An 18,841-nucleotide genomic window follows, 5' to 3' on the forward strand; every position below is an offset into this window, starting at 1 on the left:
AACTTTGAAACCCTAATGAAATTTAAGGGGAGGCAAGCACCTAAATCTCCTTAGATCCTATAAAATTCCCATTCCTTTTCTCACCATTTTAGTGCTAGGAAACATCTAGTGAATTTCAGAAAGCCAAGAACAACAAATTGGTTATTACACAGCAAACAATCAGGACTCAGGTTGCTGCCAACAGTGGAGCCAGGGTTCAAAGAGATTCTGAAAAAAGGCTTGAATTAAGAATTTAGGAGACATATGTGCTTCATGAACATAATGGACCACTGTCGCAGTTATATTAGGAAAAGTAATTTGGTACTAACAAATCGTTCTGTTGAACAGTCTCCTGTGACAAGATGCAGAACTAGATGTACCACAGACCTGATCCAGTCTGACAATTTTGACATATTATTTTACTATTATTTGTCTTTCTGAAGTCATGACGTCATTAGACTTTATCAATGAAACGAACTTTAATCTACATCAACCTTAGGTTTTGCCCTTTCAAGAAAAGATTTATTATGCATTTATCAATTTTATGTACTAATATTGTTGTTTATTTATCTGATAATAACACTGAGGTATTCTAGTCATGGACAAAGAAACCAAATGCCAGGCCTGGTATAAATGTACTAAGAGAGAATGGGAAAGAGAGGCAAAAAACGGATATTCTGGAGTTTTCTGTTCTGAAATTTTTTTAGCAATGAGGACCACGTGATTATTTTTTCAATGGTAATATACGTTTCATTCTCATAAGTGAATGATTTTGGGAGTATGAAAATATTAAAATACCTCTTAGAGAATCATCCACAATTTTCCTGAAAGGCTTCATGTTAAAGGAAGACCACAGTCATCTCATGATGACTTTGGGAAAGAGGCAGTGAAGCAGGGAGTTGCTAAAGGAGGTGATCTTTCTCCTGATCTTGGAAATCAGTGTATGTAATGTTCTCACTGGGATCAGAACCATGATAGTGACTTGCAGGATATGCTCTCAGTAATTAAGCGTAAACAGTGTCTGTGGGTACCTCTAGTTTAACCTTTTAAACCAATAACTGAATATTCCTTTCTTGGTTCCTCACAGCTTCATTCTTCTAACATTGAAGAGGGCTCTGCAAACACAAATTAGCTGATAGCTCAAAAGTAACCTAGGCTTCCTAGGGAATATAAAGAATGGAGAGTATTTGTACATGGGGTGTGCATGACTGTGGGGAAATGGTACCTTTTCCGGAGTGACACCATTTGCAGTGATACTGAAAAAAATAACCTCTGCAGATTTCAGACCAAAGTGTGATTTAACCATGTGGCATAATTTATAGGCAAAACAAACTTTCAGTAAGGACTAACTATATCAGAAAACTTGTTTAACATGCACAGAAGGCAGTGTTAAATTATTTCAGTGCCATAATTCAAAATGCTGAGGAAAATTCTCCTGTATTACAGCCAGTGCAAGATTGGATCTGCAGCCAAGTACATCAACATAAATGTTCAGCTGTCTGGGGAAATACAAGTCTTACACTGTTACTTAGGAGAAAATGTGCACAGACATGGTGGAGCCCCTTATGAAACAAGCCTCGTTTTGTTAAACAATAGGATCAAATTTTCAATCAGGTTATCAAGCACATTGCATTCTTCAAGCTTGCCAAGCAAAGAGAAGTATCAGTATGAAGACGGATATATTTTTACAGAATTAATGATGTATGAAATCTGAAAGTGGAAACATACATTTTCATTTTATCCTCTAATTTTTCTTTTTACATTATAAGTGAAGGGAAGTGCTTGGAAGTATTTACAGTTATTCATATCTGTTTATCTTAGAGTGATTATCAGAGCAAACAGTGTCAGGCATTGTGTTTGGATCTGAGCCTGAAAAATAGTGCTTGCAGGAGCTAGGATTACTTGCATGAGTCAGTGTTTTCAGGACTCTGCTTGGTACTTGATTTCTTTCATGCATATTCAGTGACTTATAAATCATCCAGATTCAGAAATCATTTAACTATTTTATGCATTTATGCCCTGTATTTTTATTAGTTTTAGTCTTGCTTGGTTTTATCCCCTCTATTTATATTAGTTTTCATACTGGTTGGATTAATCTGGTTTTACATTTTTAAATTGATCCAAGTATAGAAATGAACTGTATTACTGAAGATTGATTTCTCTTTCCAAAATAGGTATCAGATCTGTGGGGTAGGTATGGATTCTCAGTGAAGAATTTTGTAGCTATGGGAGAAGCGGATTTAAAAACTGATCAGAAATTTAGTGCAGTGAAAATGAAGATCACCTTCCCTAAGATCACCTTATATTTGCTTTCTATGGGGATTTTTGCTGATTGATCAGGCCTGAACTGCCTTGTGTAGCAGGCATGGTCCAGCTGTCTATTTCACAAAGGTGTAAAGCCTCTGCAGCACTGAAAACCCCGGTCAGTTCTGTCATGCACACGTAAGCCCTTGGTACTTGATCATCTTCTCTATGGCTGACCCTGCTCTTCCTGGGCATGCATCATCAGCAGGCCAGTACATGAGAATTGCACCCCCTCTTGTAATCCTGCTTTGGTAATGCTCACCCCTGAAAATCTCTTTAAGTAAAGTGCTAAGCTTAAGGCATTCTTTAAAAATCTGACTTGTGACAAATGTCACTTCTCTCCCTATGAATAAATACTGTTTCTGCAGCTAAAATTCCTGTTCTCTATGACCTAACACATCACTGAAAACCATGGCATGGCTGCCTTGTGTTGCCTTTTCAGTATCTGCTGCTGGAAGACCTCCCCCTTCCCAGGCTTTATTAAACATCTTGAGTCTTCCTTTTGAACAAGTAAATAGATACTTTGCAGTTTTATGAAGTTATTGTTCATTTGCACTGAAATGAAGCAGCCAGACCCCTTTATTGGGTTACAGGAGACTAACTTGCAACAATTCATTCTTGAGGACAAATTGACCCCAGGGATTCAAAAACCTCTCAACTTGCGATGACTGTCAGAGTGCCTTTGTTGCCATTCCTCTACTTGTCCAATTAATTAGGGTTCACTCACACTGAACTATTTAAAATACTTGGACATTGGTCACACTACAGCTTTTTTAGAGACTAGTGTTGTGGAAGAAACACATACTTTACCTTCATCTTGTTTCTTGCCAAATACTTTTATCCTTTCTGTGAAGAGATGAGCTGATCACAGCAGTACCTGAGCTTTTGAGCATCTCTTGAGCTCATTTTAGGATTTTGCAAGTTTCCTTAAATTAGGAAATACTATAATTTAAGTAAACTTCATTTAATGGTAGGTTAAAAAATAGTGCTTCTACTAAAGGAAAATCTGCTTTGTATCAGGAAGAAGAGACCATGTATTTGTTCCTTTCCTATCCCTTCCATTCTTCCTCCAAAGCAAGACTGGCACAAGTGCAAATTTTGCAAAAGCATAGTGAGATACTAGAATTTAGTTTGCCTTTGGCATTTTCTTCCTCCTTTTTTTCCCTCTCTGCCTTCTCTTTTCGTTTTTCTATCACTACTTGTTATGGGATTTTCATAGAATAAGTTCTTTCTCTGTCTTCCTGTGTTCTTTTTATTGTTCACCAAAACATGACCCTAGTAGCATCCATGTTTGAGCTGGAATACTCTGATGAGCCTTATTCTAGACAGAAATAGTTTTTACTAGATGAAATAGTATTTGCTTTCTATGTGTGGTTAAGCTATGAAAACTGAGTTAAAATCTCCCATGTCATATGATTGGTTCTGTGAACCTATAGGAGACATGTCTGTAGTAGAGAAACATTAACTGTTACCTTTTTGCAGACCCAGGTTTGGTTTTGAGCCATAAATATGTACAGGCTGTGAACACTGTTTAAATACTTTGTTAGGAATGGAGGCCATGGAGGGCAATAGTTTTCAAGTTAGTTGTAGTCATGAGGTTGTTGAGCCTTATTATGGCTAAAGGAGTTTACAGTAGGTTTGTAAACTGGGGATAAATTGTCTTCACCCATTGCCTTCACTGGGAACTGTAAAAGAGCTGTGGTTGGGAGGGAATGGGCACTAGTTTCAGCATCACACACAGCTGGTGTGGAAGGACTCTGGGTGCTGTTGCAGCTCACAGACTGGAACAAACCAGTGCTCCTGGAGAGCTACCATGCAGCCCTACCCCATAGGAGGTGCTGAACAAGTGTCTCATCCTCATCACACCACTGTCCTGCTCCACACAGACCTAACAGATATGCCAGGGAGCAGCAGAATTCAGCTCAGTCTGTACTGCCTCTGTAAAGCACCTTGAGGACTCAGCATTGTCACTGACACTGAAGTGCAGTCTCTCTTCATGACACTGCTCTTTGCAGATAGCAGTTCGGAATTAGAGGCAAATAGTTCTAATGGCAGAAAGAGCCATGGATATGCATTAATACAAGGGGTGTCATGAACAAAAAAGCTGCTTCCACTGCAGACTATGTTATTGAAGCTTAAGATGTACCAGAAGCAACTCCTTTCCAATCTGCAGAGAGAAAAGAACTCTGCTCTTCAGATCTGAGATTAGTCTATGTAAGGGGAAAACAGTGCACAGAGAAATATTTGCAAATGTCACGTTAGTACTGGCAGCTCATCAAACAGCTCCTTGAAGGACTCACTTTGCTACCAGATTAAAAAAGGAATAAAATAAAAGATGAAATAATGTAATCAATGAAAAAAATTAATGTCCTTCTATATGCACTGTAGAACATCATATAGATGAACCAGTCCTCTGTTATTTGTTCCCTGTTGAACAGATCTTTTTGATACATTTCCTGATATAATTTTTTTAAGTCACCTTTGCAAGTTGCAGTAGAATTATCAATCATTGTTTAACTGTGTGCTAAGTTCCCAAAGCCTTTGTGTGTAAATATGCCAACTGAGGGCTTGTTTACAAGAGAAAATACTGGTGCTCTGACTAGGAGACAGTTTTAATCAAACATGGTTGCAGAAAGGGGGTGTTTTTCATGTGGAATGTATTGGAAATGAGTATGTATCACAGAAATGGCTCTTGGACTATATATTGCTCTTGATAAATAGTAGAGCCCAAAATTTTATCAGCCATTGCAGTTGATCAAAGGGAAAATAGTATAAGCTTTGTGTGTGCTGGCAGACCTTGGTATGCTGAAAAACGTAGGGTCCTCATTTTTCTTCTTAAAAAATGTGAAGAATATGAGTTTTAGACTGTTGTTTTTAGAAACTGTTATTAGTCCCTCCCTGTATTTTTCCTGAACCCCTACTTCTCTTTGTTCTTCTGTCTTCTTTTTCTCTCTTTTTTTGTTCTTTTTGCTTCAATGCTGCATTATTCTCATGCCTTGCCAAGCAGAGAAGTATGTTGTACTGAGGAGTCATTGGATAGTAGGTTTCTCCCTCAAAGTTCTTGTCTTAGCTCTAATGAAAAACAAAATGCTTGTCAACAGAGCAGTAGCTATAATGCACTTAGTAGCAACTTAATAGTTTTGTTACCTGAAAGAGTTTATTCTATACATAGAGATAAACGGAGGGATTGATAAAGAAATTCTTCTTTGGAATGAATTAATTTTGCTTAAACCTTTTGAAATTTTGATACTGAGAGATGAGTAATGAAGTGCACTCTCTGACTGTGAGGTACCTAATAGATAACCACAGGGGTTACTTCTCTCTCACCAGCTGTAATTACACTAATTACTGATATGGTGCCAGGAACAGTAAGGCAGGCTGAGTGTGACAATACAAAATGGAGTGTTTCTTAGCAAGCCATCTTTCTCCATCAGCTGTGCCAGAGGAAGGGTGAGTGTATTTTAAGGCTAATGTGTGGCTTCTCCTTTGGGAGGGAAGAGACCAGGTACCTCTGTTGCTCACAGGCATTTATGTGGTGAAGACACAAAACTTAACTGCAGTTCTTTCTAAGGAGACACAATTCCAGTCTGAGGACTCGTTCTATACCTTATCCAAGTAAGCCCTGTTCAGGCCACTGAAACTGCTCAAACAAGTGGAAGTTACTCCTGTGAGTAAGAGTTTTCCAGACTGGCCTCATCATTGACAAGAATGTAATGAAATAATATGGTGGATGAGAAGGAAAAAATAATAAACTATATTTAAGTATGTAGAAAATTGCTGGACATTACCTATTAAGGTAAATGGTGCCTCTGAATTCTATTTAATCTTCAGAGATTTTCTTTTACTGTAACTCTTACAATATCTCAGAGGGTGTATTTTAAAGATGACTTGCACATTTCGGCAAAAGAATGAATATCAGGTTTCAAGATTTATTGATGGGATGTTTTAAAACAAAAGATCATCCTTTTTTCTTTGGAATTACTCTACCATTTATTTTCATTTCCCCAGTTTTTTTGTCCACTGTATTATGAACTTCTCTGGGGAAATCTATTGTTAGATGTTTTCACACACATAGGCCCCCTTCTTCCCCCTTGATAAATGATAAAATTGTGCTCTAGTGTGTGCAACACATTCTTGAAATACATCTGAATTCCATTATGCAGTTTGTCATTTGCATGATACCTTTTGAGTTGCCACTCGTAAGAGAAGCCTGATATACTACAGAGGAATGCACTAGGAAAACAAAAAGCAAGTTTGGAATGAAGTCCATAGGGTAAACCAGCATAGATTGTGTTGAACTGATGGCCTTATTTTCATGCGAGTTCAGGGGTAGAGAAAGTTGCATCTTAATGCTAGTTACTATTGGCATGGACACTGTTTCCTCCACATAGATATTGCTGCAAACAAGAGCATAACATAGCTTGGGATGCTGACATACTGCTTTTTTCACCTCAAAGACATTTATTTGATTCCTACATGTTCTGGATTTATGTCTTATTAAGTATCACAAATTAAATTTGCTACAAGTTTGTCTTTATTATAAAACAGAATAGCTAGTTGTAGCACATGCTACTCCAATCTAAATCCCACAAGCCTCCATTTAATATTATCCTTTTGTATCAGTGTAAGTTTGAAACAGAAGGGAACTCTTTTTTTGAAAAGCACCCACATCCTCTTTATGATTCCCATACCAACCACTGCTGGTATCCCCTTACCAGTGCTTTGCTGTGTATTTTGTGTCAGCAGGCACAGTTTCATCCTTACCTTTTCTTTCCAGACATATTTAAGCAATACATCCTACCCTGCTAAGGGAGCAGAATGTTGCAGATTTAGAAGGACAATGTTACAGATTTGCAAAAGCAAATGGGCTAAATATTTTGAAAAGAGGGAATCTTAGAAATACATGCCCGTTTTACCAGAGACAAACCTGGCAAGAAAAGAATGACACATCTGTATATCTGCTTAACACCATTGCCTGTCCTCCTTCCTGCAGAAGCAACACTTGTGTTTGTTGTGATATGACCCAGATGGGATATGCATTTTGTACAAATGTGGTTTGACAAGAGTGAGTTAATTTCCTGGGAAGCTCAGGATTGGGGATTTGCCCTGTATTCCCTTCACTGTCTGTTTGCAACTTCCTCTTCCCTTTTCTCTATCCCTTTCATTCCCACAAGGCTTTTTTTTAACATCTGAGTGGAGCTTCAGTACAGTGGTGAACTGATCCCAGAGCAAATTAGAAGTGCAGAACGTCATCCCTTTTAGGCTGCCTTTTAAGTGCCTCCTCTCTTGGTGAAGCTGTCTCACCTAACCCATAATATCTTATAAACACAGTGTATTCCCATCACAGCCCTACCCATCCAGAGCAGGAAGAAGTGCAAAGGATTCTCAGAAGTTTCCTGCCAGTCTGGAACTTAGTCACTTGTAAAAAGCATTTGAATACATTAAGGATCCTTTGCTTGTCCCAGCACTCATGGGTGGGAGTGACCCCAAAAGTTCATTAAGTCTAGGTCATCTTGCTCTGCAGCTTTGGCCTCTCACTATTTAAATTTGCTGAAGCGGTTAAAAAAAATGTGTCTAGACTCACATTTTAACTGAGTAACTTAGGCTGTAGCAGTTCTTGGGAGCTGCTAGAGGGACTCCCTGGCTCATTCAAGCTGAAAACAGGCAGGAAAAAGGTATAAAACAGAGTCTGTCCCACTGAGAAACGGCAGCCATAATGGGACTTGCATAGTCTTTTGACTTTGTCTAAGAGAACAGATACTGAGAGGTTTCTGCTTATGTTTAAACTGGTTTATTATTATGGCATATTTTTGTAATTTTATTTTTTTGAAAATGTATGAAAAATCAAAGGGAGAAGGTAAAAATTTATCTTGCTATTACAAAATAATCATAAACTGTTAGAAATTGATGAACTGATCTTTTGAGGTCCCTTCCAACCCCTAAGATTCTGTGATTCTGTAATAAAAATAGCTCATTTTGGGTTTTTTTCATCTCATCATCTTCTGAGGCCTGGTACAAGTTGAAGGCTCCTAAAAATAATATTTTGTTGTTACTATTTTTAGTGAGACTTTACAGAACTCATCCTAATAAAGCCCTGATTCAGTCATTTGTCTAGTTAAATTAAATTTGTAAAGTAGCAACAGTCTGCTTTGGGAGTCAATGCATCCCTCGAGGAGGTGGGTATTGTAGTCAGTCAGTAAGATTGCCCCTACTTACACCACAAATAAATCTGTTGCTTTGTCCCAATGTTCCTGCTTTGCAATAAATTCACATTCCAAATTATAAACCTCTGAAAATTGTAGATTATAATAAATGTGCTCACACAACTTCAACTATTAGAGTAAATGACATTGCTCATTGCTCTAATAATGAAGTAAAAAAATCCTACTTAATCCCATTCTTTCTCTAAAGTGCTGTTTTGCATTAGCTACGGATCAAAAGACAAACACATACATGTATATTCAAAAATAATGTCAGCTGGGTCAGAGAAGTATAGGAAATAAAATTAATTCATAACAACTCTGAAGGTAGCTTTCTGATACAAGTAGTTGTCTCTTTGATTTGCCTTCATTTACGGTATTCATTGTCAATTTAACATACCCACCAAATTGGCCTTTATTAATAGGTGGCCTGATCTTCATAACAAACACATTCTTTAATTTCCAGTCTGGGTGTTTCTGAGGTTAACAATTACAAACAGCAGAATAGATCATATGTGTATTTAAAGGGATCTTTCACTCAAGAGGGACAAATTTCATGTTCAAACCATGCAGACAGTATTTGAGAGAATTGTAGATATGGAGCTCATCTGTCTCAGGGTTTTGAAACTGAAATGGGTTACCTCTCTAGATGTGATAGTGAAATGGTCACCTTGGTAGCTGGCAATCTTAAAAGCCCTTATTGGGCTTTGAGTGTGATTGGATGCTACTTGCTTATAAATGAGAGTTAATAGAAACATTAAACAGAACAAGCTACTGTGACCCATGTCTTCAGAATATTAAGCACATTTTTAAATTGTGGAAGACCATGTAGTCCTCTGCTCTCTGTAAAATATTACCTCTTCTAACCAATATCCTCTGGGAGCAGGTTATTTGAACTCTTCAGCATTCTACTTTCATTTGCACATACTATGTATTTTTAATTTATTCCCTCCATTCTCTGGCTACCATATATTTATTGTTGATACCATACTCAGTTTCTCTTTAATTATTCCATCTGCCAGGAGACTGTGATGCATTTCAGAAGCTGTGTGGTTTAGTTGTTTAACCTTTGAGTTTTGTAACTGAATGGGTTGACATATTCTTCATTTAGCAGAACAGGCTAAGAAGAATTATATACTCCAAGTGATAAGCTTGGAACTGCTAAAGAAATACCAAAATCCAATTTTTTCCTCTCTCTAGTCGTCTAAACATCCATTAGTCTCTGGAAGGGAACTCATAAATCCTGCAAATTTAGTTTATCTGAAACCAACTCCTAACAGTTGTCCTTCCTACTAATCATGTTTTATATCCATTTTATATTTTTCAATATTCAATAAACATGTCTTGCTCTTACTGTACTAGTTAGAAAGTGTCTGCAGTGTAAGCTGTATGAGGACAGTTATTCATCAGCCATTTCAGATGGCTGTTTGGTTAGTTTAGTAAGTGTATTCATTTATCTTTTTCATGTTTTCTTCTTTGTTCTTTCCATTTATCCAATATGGAATTCCCTTTGTCCTTTTTGGTCGATTTCTAGCAGGGTCTGTCAAAAAAGAATTTAACATTTATATATGGAATTCCCTTTGTCCTTTTTGGGCAGGGTCTGTCAAAAAAGAATTTAACATTTAACAAATGAAAAATAACAAACCAAAACCAACGAAACAAAAAACCCCAAACAAACAAAAATAGCTGGAAAGAAAAAAAAAACACACACAAAAAAAAAAAAAACACAAAAAAAACCCCAACAAAAACCCCACCATCCTTTGGGCTTCATTCATTAAAAGATCCTTTGCATTATGTCCTCTTAAATCTGCATTAAAAATAATAATATAGTATATTATCTAGCAGTGCTTCTTTAAAGTGGGTAATTTACATATTAAAGTGAGATGTAGGTTTAAAAGTAAGAGTGTAGAATTGGAGTGAAGAGTCAGAAGGATATAGTCCTTAATGAATATCGTCTCTGTTTCCTGGGGGTATTGTCCTTCTGGAGTGTAATGAGACTTGCAGATAACAATCTGGGGCCATGGATAGATAGATAGATAGATGGAGGTGCATTGAGAAAGGCACAGCAATAATGACACTGTGGAAACAAATGGATGTGTCTGCTAGATAACATTAAAAGTTCCTGTTCACCACCAAAGACCAGGCTTCAAAAGATTAATATTTTCTGAAAAATTCTGCACTGAGTTTGCACAGCAAGGTTTGGCAGGAGGGGTTGACACAGACTGACACGACAACACTGCAGGGGTGGCTTTTGTGAGAAGATGCCAGAAATTTCCCCCATGCCCAATAGAGCCCATGCCAGTCAGCTCCAAGGTAGACTCACTGCTGGCCAAGAGTGAGGCCATTAGTGACAGTGGTAGCATCTCTGGGATAACACATTGGAGAAGGGGAAAAAACTACTGCACAACAGAGCCAGAAGAGAGGAGTGAGAGAAACAGTGAAGAAGGAGGAGGAGGTGCTCCAGGCACCAGAGCAGAGATTCCCCTGCAGCTCTTGGTGAGGACCATGGTGAGCCCTTGGAGGACCACACACCAGAGCAGGTGCATATACCTGAAGGAGACTGTGACCCTGTGGACAGTCCACACAAGCAGATCTTCCAGCAGGATGTGGAAAGAGGAGTCCACCCTGGATCAGATTTATTAGCTGGATTTGTGACCCTGCAGGAGGACCTGTGCTGGAGTCTGTTCCTGAAGAACTGCAAGCCATGGGAAGAACCTATGTTGCAGAAGTTTGTAAAGGTCTCCCATGGGAGGGACCCAGCATTGGAACAGCAGAAGAGTGTGAAGAGGAAGAAACAGCAGAGACACTGTGTGATAAACTGACTACAACCCCCATTCCCCGTACCCCCGTGTCACTCAGAGGGAGGAGGTAGAGAAAATCATGAGCCTAGAAAGAAGGGAGGGGTGGAGGCATGATGTTTTAAATTTTGGTTTTATTTCTAATTTCCCTACTCTGATTTGATTGATAAAGAATTAAATTAATTTCCCCAAGTCAAGTCTGTTTTACTTGTGACACTAACTGCCAAGTGATCTCCCTGTCCTTAACTTGACCACAAGCCTTTGTTATATTTTCTATCCCCTGTCCTTCTAAGGAGGGGATTGACAGAGCTGTATGGTGGGCACCTGGTGTCCAGCCGAAGTTAAGCCACCACATTGTTACTTTTAGAAGATTCTCTGTCCATGCTACAGTCTTACGTTTATGGGTTCACGTATTACAGGGAGGCATCTGCCATTTATCAAGACATTAATGAGAGTAGTTATGTGTCCAGATACTTTGTAACCACCCCGACAACAGAGGTCACCAAAAGACAGATGACTTACAAACCAGTTTAAAGATCTCTTTGCACTTTCTCTTTTTAAGAGCACCAGCAGGACTTTGAACCTTTTGATATTTCCACATTGGGATTACTGTCCCCTCCTTAAAATTCCTTATACCAGGAGGCTTCCATGATTTACTTGTAGTCTTCAAACAAAAAAAAACAACAACACCTACCTAACAGAACATCCATTGATTGCTACAGTTATTTAAAGGCTAACAATAAAAAATCATAGACCTCAGTCTCCATCAAGGCAGAAAGGAAACAGTAATTGCAATTTGCAAGCCTCCTGCCGTGGGTAAAGGAGTTTAGGCAGGGAGAAAGGAAGCTTGGCAATTTTAGTGGCTGTCATATTGGATCTGGTTGAGATGTGGTGATTCATTCATATGTCATCCCATGATGAGAGAATTTGTCAAGGTGAAAAGATGGGTGTGAGGTAGAACTGTGCCCAGAAGAATTGAAGCTCTGAGGGGGACCACCAGATAAAAGCATGAACATATAGGAAGCTGTATGGGAGTGTATTTGGTGACTGCTAGTCATGTCTATTTAGGTAGACCTTGAAAGAAGAGGCCTTTTCTGCAAAGATTGAACAGCAAATAATATGGTTCCTACTCTGTGTGTTTTGTCATACCCAAGTCTTGGATTGAAACAACAACAACAAAAAAGAGAATATGAATGTTAATATAGTAATATGCATTATTCAGCTCCTTCTGCCAAAGGAAAGGAAGGAGGCATTGGGACAGTCACATCTTTTAGAAGTTTCCTTCCACTTTAATCAAGAGCAGGGATCAGTGATGTGAGATTTCCCTGTATTAAAAAAAATATATATTAAAAAAAAATAATTAAATGGGGATATGATTTAGTGGATTGCTAGCTTGGAAAATGTTTGCTCTGCATTCAGATATTAGCAACTGTGACATCCCATCAAAGCTCAAACAATCTCCTCCTCTTCTTGCTATTCTCGGTTTGATAAGGTAGGAATTGGCACCAACCTCAAAGAAGATCAGTGATGCCCTAGATCAGGAATGAAACATGGAGGAACTTTCCTCAGTTTTTAACAATCTCAGCGTTTACTCTCCCTTCCACCTTCTGATGTAGAAGACAATACACAAAGACATATATGGACTAATCACTGTCAGACAGTGTGCAAATAAAAGAGAACATGAAAGAGAAGTTAACTTCATGATGGATGAGTCCAAAAGTAATTTGTTCTTACCCAGCATCACAAAGAAGGACTAATTCATACCTACATGGACTATTAATCAGTTTACTTATCACCGATCAGATTTTGTTGTTGTTGAATTGAGAGTTGTTCCTTTGACTTTGCTGAAGGTTAGATTCAGCCCATTGTATATCAAATTAATTCATTAAAAGTAATTCTGTATTGTCTCTTTTTTTTTCAGAATGCTTGAGGATGATCTGAAACTCAGCAGTGATGAAGATGACAATGAGCAGGTAACTACATCTGATACAAGTGCATAGACTATATAATCTGACAAAGTTGTTTCATCAGTTGTAGGTGATTGCAAGTTGGTTTGCTGTATTTGCACCAAGAGCACTTTGAGGTGCAGCAGAATCCCATAGCTTAAATGTTGCTTGCATGTAGAACCTCTGTGGGAGGAAACTTATTTTTAAATAGGAATGCATTTTCTCAGATTTGCTGAATTAACCTTGTGAAGTAGATTAAACTAAACCAAAACATGACTTACTAGCCTTGGAATAGGGGACCACACATGGGAGCACCCAGGAATAGCTAACGTGCTCTGAGTTCCTATCCTCCATTGTACCAAACTAACTGTGGATTTTCCTCCACTTGTTTTGCACTCAGTTTCTTAAATAGATGACCATTTTGGAAGTGTATGTAAAATGACCACATCAGACCACCAACACAACTGCAGAGTCACTTTGCACTTTGCAGTTCGTTTGTACATTTGCACTTGAGAAGGCTGGGTGTGTAAAGTTTGTTCCACTGAGAGACTAAAAGGTCGGGACTCCATAGTCAGTAATTCAGTGATTCTCATTTGTGAGAGGGAAAATCTTTAGTGTGTAGCTGTAAATCAATACTGAAAGTCTCTCAACCAGCTACTTGGGACCTTAATGAGGAATCATTTTCAGAAAACTGTCTCATGTCATTCTCTATCCTTCCCACTTTATAAATATTTATGGATAATGCTGGGAAATAAAGCTGGTGAAATTCATATTCTCAAAATTCTTACCAGAAGAAAACCAAACAAAACACAGCAGACTTTGGGTTAAATTCATCCTTCATGTTACTTTATGTATGCAATAGGCTCAAATGTTTAAATCCCTGCAATAAAGATGAAGAGAACGCTATAATTCAACATAAGATCATCTCTTCAGCCTGGGAATTGTAATTATAAATCGATCTTTCTTTCTTATTTATTTTTAAACCACCTAACTGCTCTCCTTCAACCTACCTAATCCATCCTTTAGGGTCATGCCAGGAAAGATCTACCTTCTGATGTCAGTTGACCTCTTACTCATACAAGTCAGTGTTTTTTAGCTGAGATGCCCAAAATATAGAAATGGAAATGTATCATGAGGTAGGAGTTACTTTAGTTTTTCCACAGTAGTAGTTTTCTAGTGACAAGTAGAATTATTCCAAATTTACACAGCTGACACTGCCAAGATGAAATTATGTATCATTGCTGAATGGAGAAGCAAATGCCTGGACCAGTGTTTGCTGACATCAGTCAAAAAGCCTTCACTGACTTAAATAGGTGTCGTCTCTGATGTTAATCCCAAGCAGGAGAGACATGGCTATGTCTGCACTGCCCAGTGGAGTATTGACAGCTCCCAGAATATCACTGCTGTGGTGTTGTGCACATGTACCTCTTACCCAAAGGCAGCGTCGGGCATGTGAACAGCGGCATATTGCTCCAATGTCCTTGTGTGGTGATGATGTGTCTGAGCTGTAGGAGGTCTCAGACTGTGCGAAAACTCCATGTGACTTCCCCAGGAATACCATTCACAGCATAAGCTGCAGACATACAAGAAAGCACAGTGAAGACCATTCATGTAGTTTCTCAAAATTTTACAGTACGTAAAAATTTATTTGCCTTTTGGCAGTGTGAGTTTCATCTCACTCTGAGTAATTAGAATTGATTCAAATCTCCTAAGCTTTCCTAAATAACTTCTTAAAAAACAGATTATGTTCCGTATATTTAGGGCCACCAAACATGAATGCTTCCCATAATGTACAAAAAAAATTAGCTGCCTGGACAAGAAGAATGCTGAGCATATTTCTTAAGTGCCCTGCACTTCACCTTTCCTATGTTCCCCACACATGTATGGTTGCATCTCTTCATTAGTATTGCAAATAGAGGGTATAGACAAAGTTGCCCACATTATAGGAAAGAATCTCATAGCCTTTTAGGTTTCTGGAATGAGTGACTGTGTATGTCTGTCCTTTAGATTTTTGTCACACACTGCATCCCAGAGTAAGGCCTTGCAAAGCTGAGCAACACGTCTCTGCTGTATCACTCAGGCATTACACTGGCAGTGCCTTCATACTTTAGCAGCTTCTGCCACATCTTTTTAAAGAGAGGGGTTTGGAAATGGAAATAAATGTTGGTCTGGCCCAATAGTCAGACACATAAACATCAACAGAATAACTGCAATGTTTTTGACTGCAAAATATTTTTTTCCAAAAGGTATATAAAATATTTGTTAATGAGGGACAGACCAAGGCAATTAATTACAAAGTGCGAATTTTAAAATTATGAATATTCAGATGTGGAGCCCAAGGTTAGACAAAAACTTTTTTTTTTTTTTTAACACAGAGATTTTTCAGTCAAGTGACCATTGTAATTCAGCTGTACATATGTGCATTCTGACAGGGAGAGAAAAGATTAAAACTCTTAGGTCAAAACTACTGTTTATGCAACTTTTCTATAAAGAATTTGAATCGTTGTCTTTACAATCTTTCTGAGTTGTCTGGGGTTTTTTGGTGTTTTTATTGCTATAGGCTTGCAGCCAATGTGAAGCATGAGCTGGCATTTACTCATCTTTATTAGTAGAAACACAGTATGTAAAAATCAAGTTTGATATTTTTATCTCATATTTCAAGGAAATTGAAATCCTTTGAGAGCAGTGGTCAGTAGGGAGCCCTAGGATCTGTCCTTTGAGAATTGCTAGGGACCCTTCAACCTTTACATGGCAAAGGCAGTAGTGACACTGATCCAAAAATGAACCTTGATTTCAACTTCTAGTGAATGTCTATAGTATGTGGAGAGAGTCTGATCAATCAGCCTGTCTTCTGAGACTACCAGTAGTCCATTTGTCATGGTGGAAGACTGTTAGAAGCTTGTCTGCAAAAAAACAAAGCTCTTCTGTCTTATTCTCTCATTCCTATGAATGAGCACACTTATTTCTAATCTGTATTGCATTTATTTAGGGGTCCAAGGACCTTGTGCTCTTTCAGGTGTTAAACATCTTCCTTTTCTCTGCACTGCTGAGGAGAATCCTGACACACATGATAGCTCCAGTCAGTTATATAATTTAAGAAGTTGAGCCTGATTTCTGGATAAGATGAGAACAACCAGGTTGAAGTCAGTGGAAGGTTTTTATTCTATAGATATAGGGCTGTTACTGCATGTGCTGACCACTTTTCAAACAGGATTTTAAAAAACTGGAATTGGTTCCTATGAGTTATGCACATGATCTGGAGACCCCTTCCTACTATACATGTTAGATCATTTTTGGTTCAGCCAAGAAGAGCTAGAGCATGTATGATGGTGGCCTAGTAACATATCACCAAGAAAAAGATTTGTGAAAAGAGGCTATACACTTCAATTTCATTCCAGAGGGCTTTAGAGGCTTTACCAAGTAAGAGCTGACTGGAAATCCAAACTACTTGTGCCAGAATGCTGAAAACTACATGGAAACCTTGTGGTTTCCTTCTGCTTTTAGACTTCTGGCAGTTGTGTGCTTCATGTACAAGTTGTCAAGTGAATTTCCTTGGGCTGTGACATCAGGGAGGTCCAATGAGGTGTTCTTTGCCGGTCCCTTCAAACTTCAGATCTGTAAAGCTTTGGACAATATTGATCTTTGCAATAGAGCGTGAGGCAAGTTACAAGTCATTCCGCTTCAGCTGCAAATTCCTGTCATCACTTCTTGGACCTAGGGTGGAGATTCTGTAGTTATCACCTACATCTAACACATGTAAACACACCCCACTGTATCTTCAGTGTAGACACTTTGGAGCTGGCCATATGACACATGCTTTGTCCCATAGACAAAATGCTGATTCTTACATCTCATTGCTGGTGACTCGGGATTAAAGACACACATAAAAGACGGGTTAGATCTGGAATCAATTTTCATTTACAGCTGAGAAGCAGTTATTGATGCTGTGCTCACAGTTCAATAAAAGATCTAAAGATATAGACCTTGTGTTTCTCTTTCAATATAAGCAGCATAATCAGTCTCAAATGTTTTTACAAAGAAAATTGTATTGACAGTTTTATTAAAATTGCTGTCTTTAAAGTTTTAAGTTATCCAGAATTTCACCTACTTGAATGATTTTTAATATGCACACTGACCAACCCAATAGATTTTTATGTCACATATTTATAATACCAGGTACACATCTGTTTAATGTATTATTTGAGAGATATTGTTACGTTTAAGCGTTGCCTGAATTCTAAACTCTTGTTGTATTGTCACCAAGAGGAACACTGGCATAGGCATCAGTATTGCCTTCAGAAATCCTACTGCACAATATTTTTAGATCAGCTACAAGAGATAAGGCAGATGACAGATGTGTTATTAGTAAAGCCATTAGATGACAAGGCATTTCAGAGATGCTAATTTTAACACTCTTCTGTGAGGAAAGATAGAGCTTTTAGATGGCTTTATTACTCTGTTAAAAAATACAGGAGAAATTAGTAAAAGCAGTGAAGATTTTTAATTAGTAGCTTGGTTCAGCTAAAAGAGCTAGATAAAACAAAGGTTAGTATTTCTTTGCTTTAAAACACCTCTGTATAATTCAAATTAGCTTTGAGCTCAAAGGCATCCAAATGAGTTGTGCCTGGATACAGTATTTTAAGTAGCTGTAGTGTACCCAATTTTCTTTAACCAGCTCCTCTTTGTTCTTCTGCCTAAGGAACAGTCCTGTTAACCTTTGAAACGTGTACTTAATTTAAAGCACATTTAAAGCACAGAGTTCTGTGTGTTTTTGATCCAAAGAAACTTTGATACTAGTTACAGACCTGCTCATTTTCAGTATTTTATGTATATAGTGTTTGGGGCAGAACGAATCAATAAGATGTTATTCTTTTCTATTTGATTTTTTTTTCTTCCTTCCCTTAATGATTGCCACTTTATTGCCACTTCTCTGATAACCATACAAACACACGACACCCTTATAATCCTTGGCCCTGCTCTGTCGTTCATATTTGACACAAACGGCATTCTTTTTCACTAGGTTAGTATTAGGTAATTGCATACAAAATATTTGACTTTGTAGCTGAGTCTAAAAAGGTGAGAAGGTGAGCTTTAAATTCATACAATGCATAATGAGCTTTCCAAGCCTTTATTCAATATATACTTTTTAAAAGTTTATGAAATTCTAAGAGGCAATATGCCTTCATCATATCATGTAAATACCTTTTAAAGTGGAACAGTGACCACTTTCCTTGTAACAACAGATAGCCTTTCCTTTTGTAATTTTCCCTGGTTTTCAGCTGGATCTGTTTACCTCCCCAAGGTTTCTCTACATTTCCATTTACTTTGTTATCAGCAGAAAGGCTGAAGAACAGCTCTTCAGTAATGACATCAATACTGCACACACAGTGAGAGAGGTCATCTTATCAAAGCTATAGAAAAAATCAGATGGATTAGGATGAAACTAGGTGCAAAATAACTTTGATAGAGTCTTTTAGTGTAAACAGTTTATCTGTCATTGGATTCCATTGGAATTGCAGAGTGATGCAGCAGCAGTTGTAGCCTCAGCACCGTGTGTTTTGATAAAGAAACCACATTCCAGTGTTGAAGATCTATAATAATGTTTTATAATTGT

General features: G+C 38.0%; 1 protein-coding gene across 1 annotated transcript in view; it reads left to right on the forward strand.

The window, feature by feature from the left end:
* Positions 1-18,841, forward strand: part of AFF2 (AF4/FMR2 family, member 2) — a 250,283-nt gene that overhangs the window by 159,261 nt on the left and 72,181 nt on the right. Inside the window, exon 9 of the mRNA XM_009997205.1 lies at positions 13,203-13,254. Within this exon, the coding sequence (XP_009995507.1) occupies positions 13,203-13,254 (52 nt within the window). The remainder of the gene's footprint in view (positions 1-13,202; positions 13,255-18,841) is intronic.

Source organism: Chaetura pelagica, unplaced genomic scaffold (assembly GCF_000747805.2).
Source record: "Chaetura pelagica isolate M959 unplaced genomic scaffold, ChaPel_1.0 scaffold344, whole genome shotgun sequence".
Lineage (NCBI taxonomy): Eukaryota > Metazoa > Chordata > Aves > Apodiformes > Apodidae > Chaetura > Chaetura pelagica.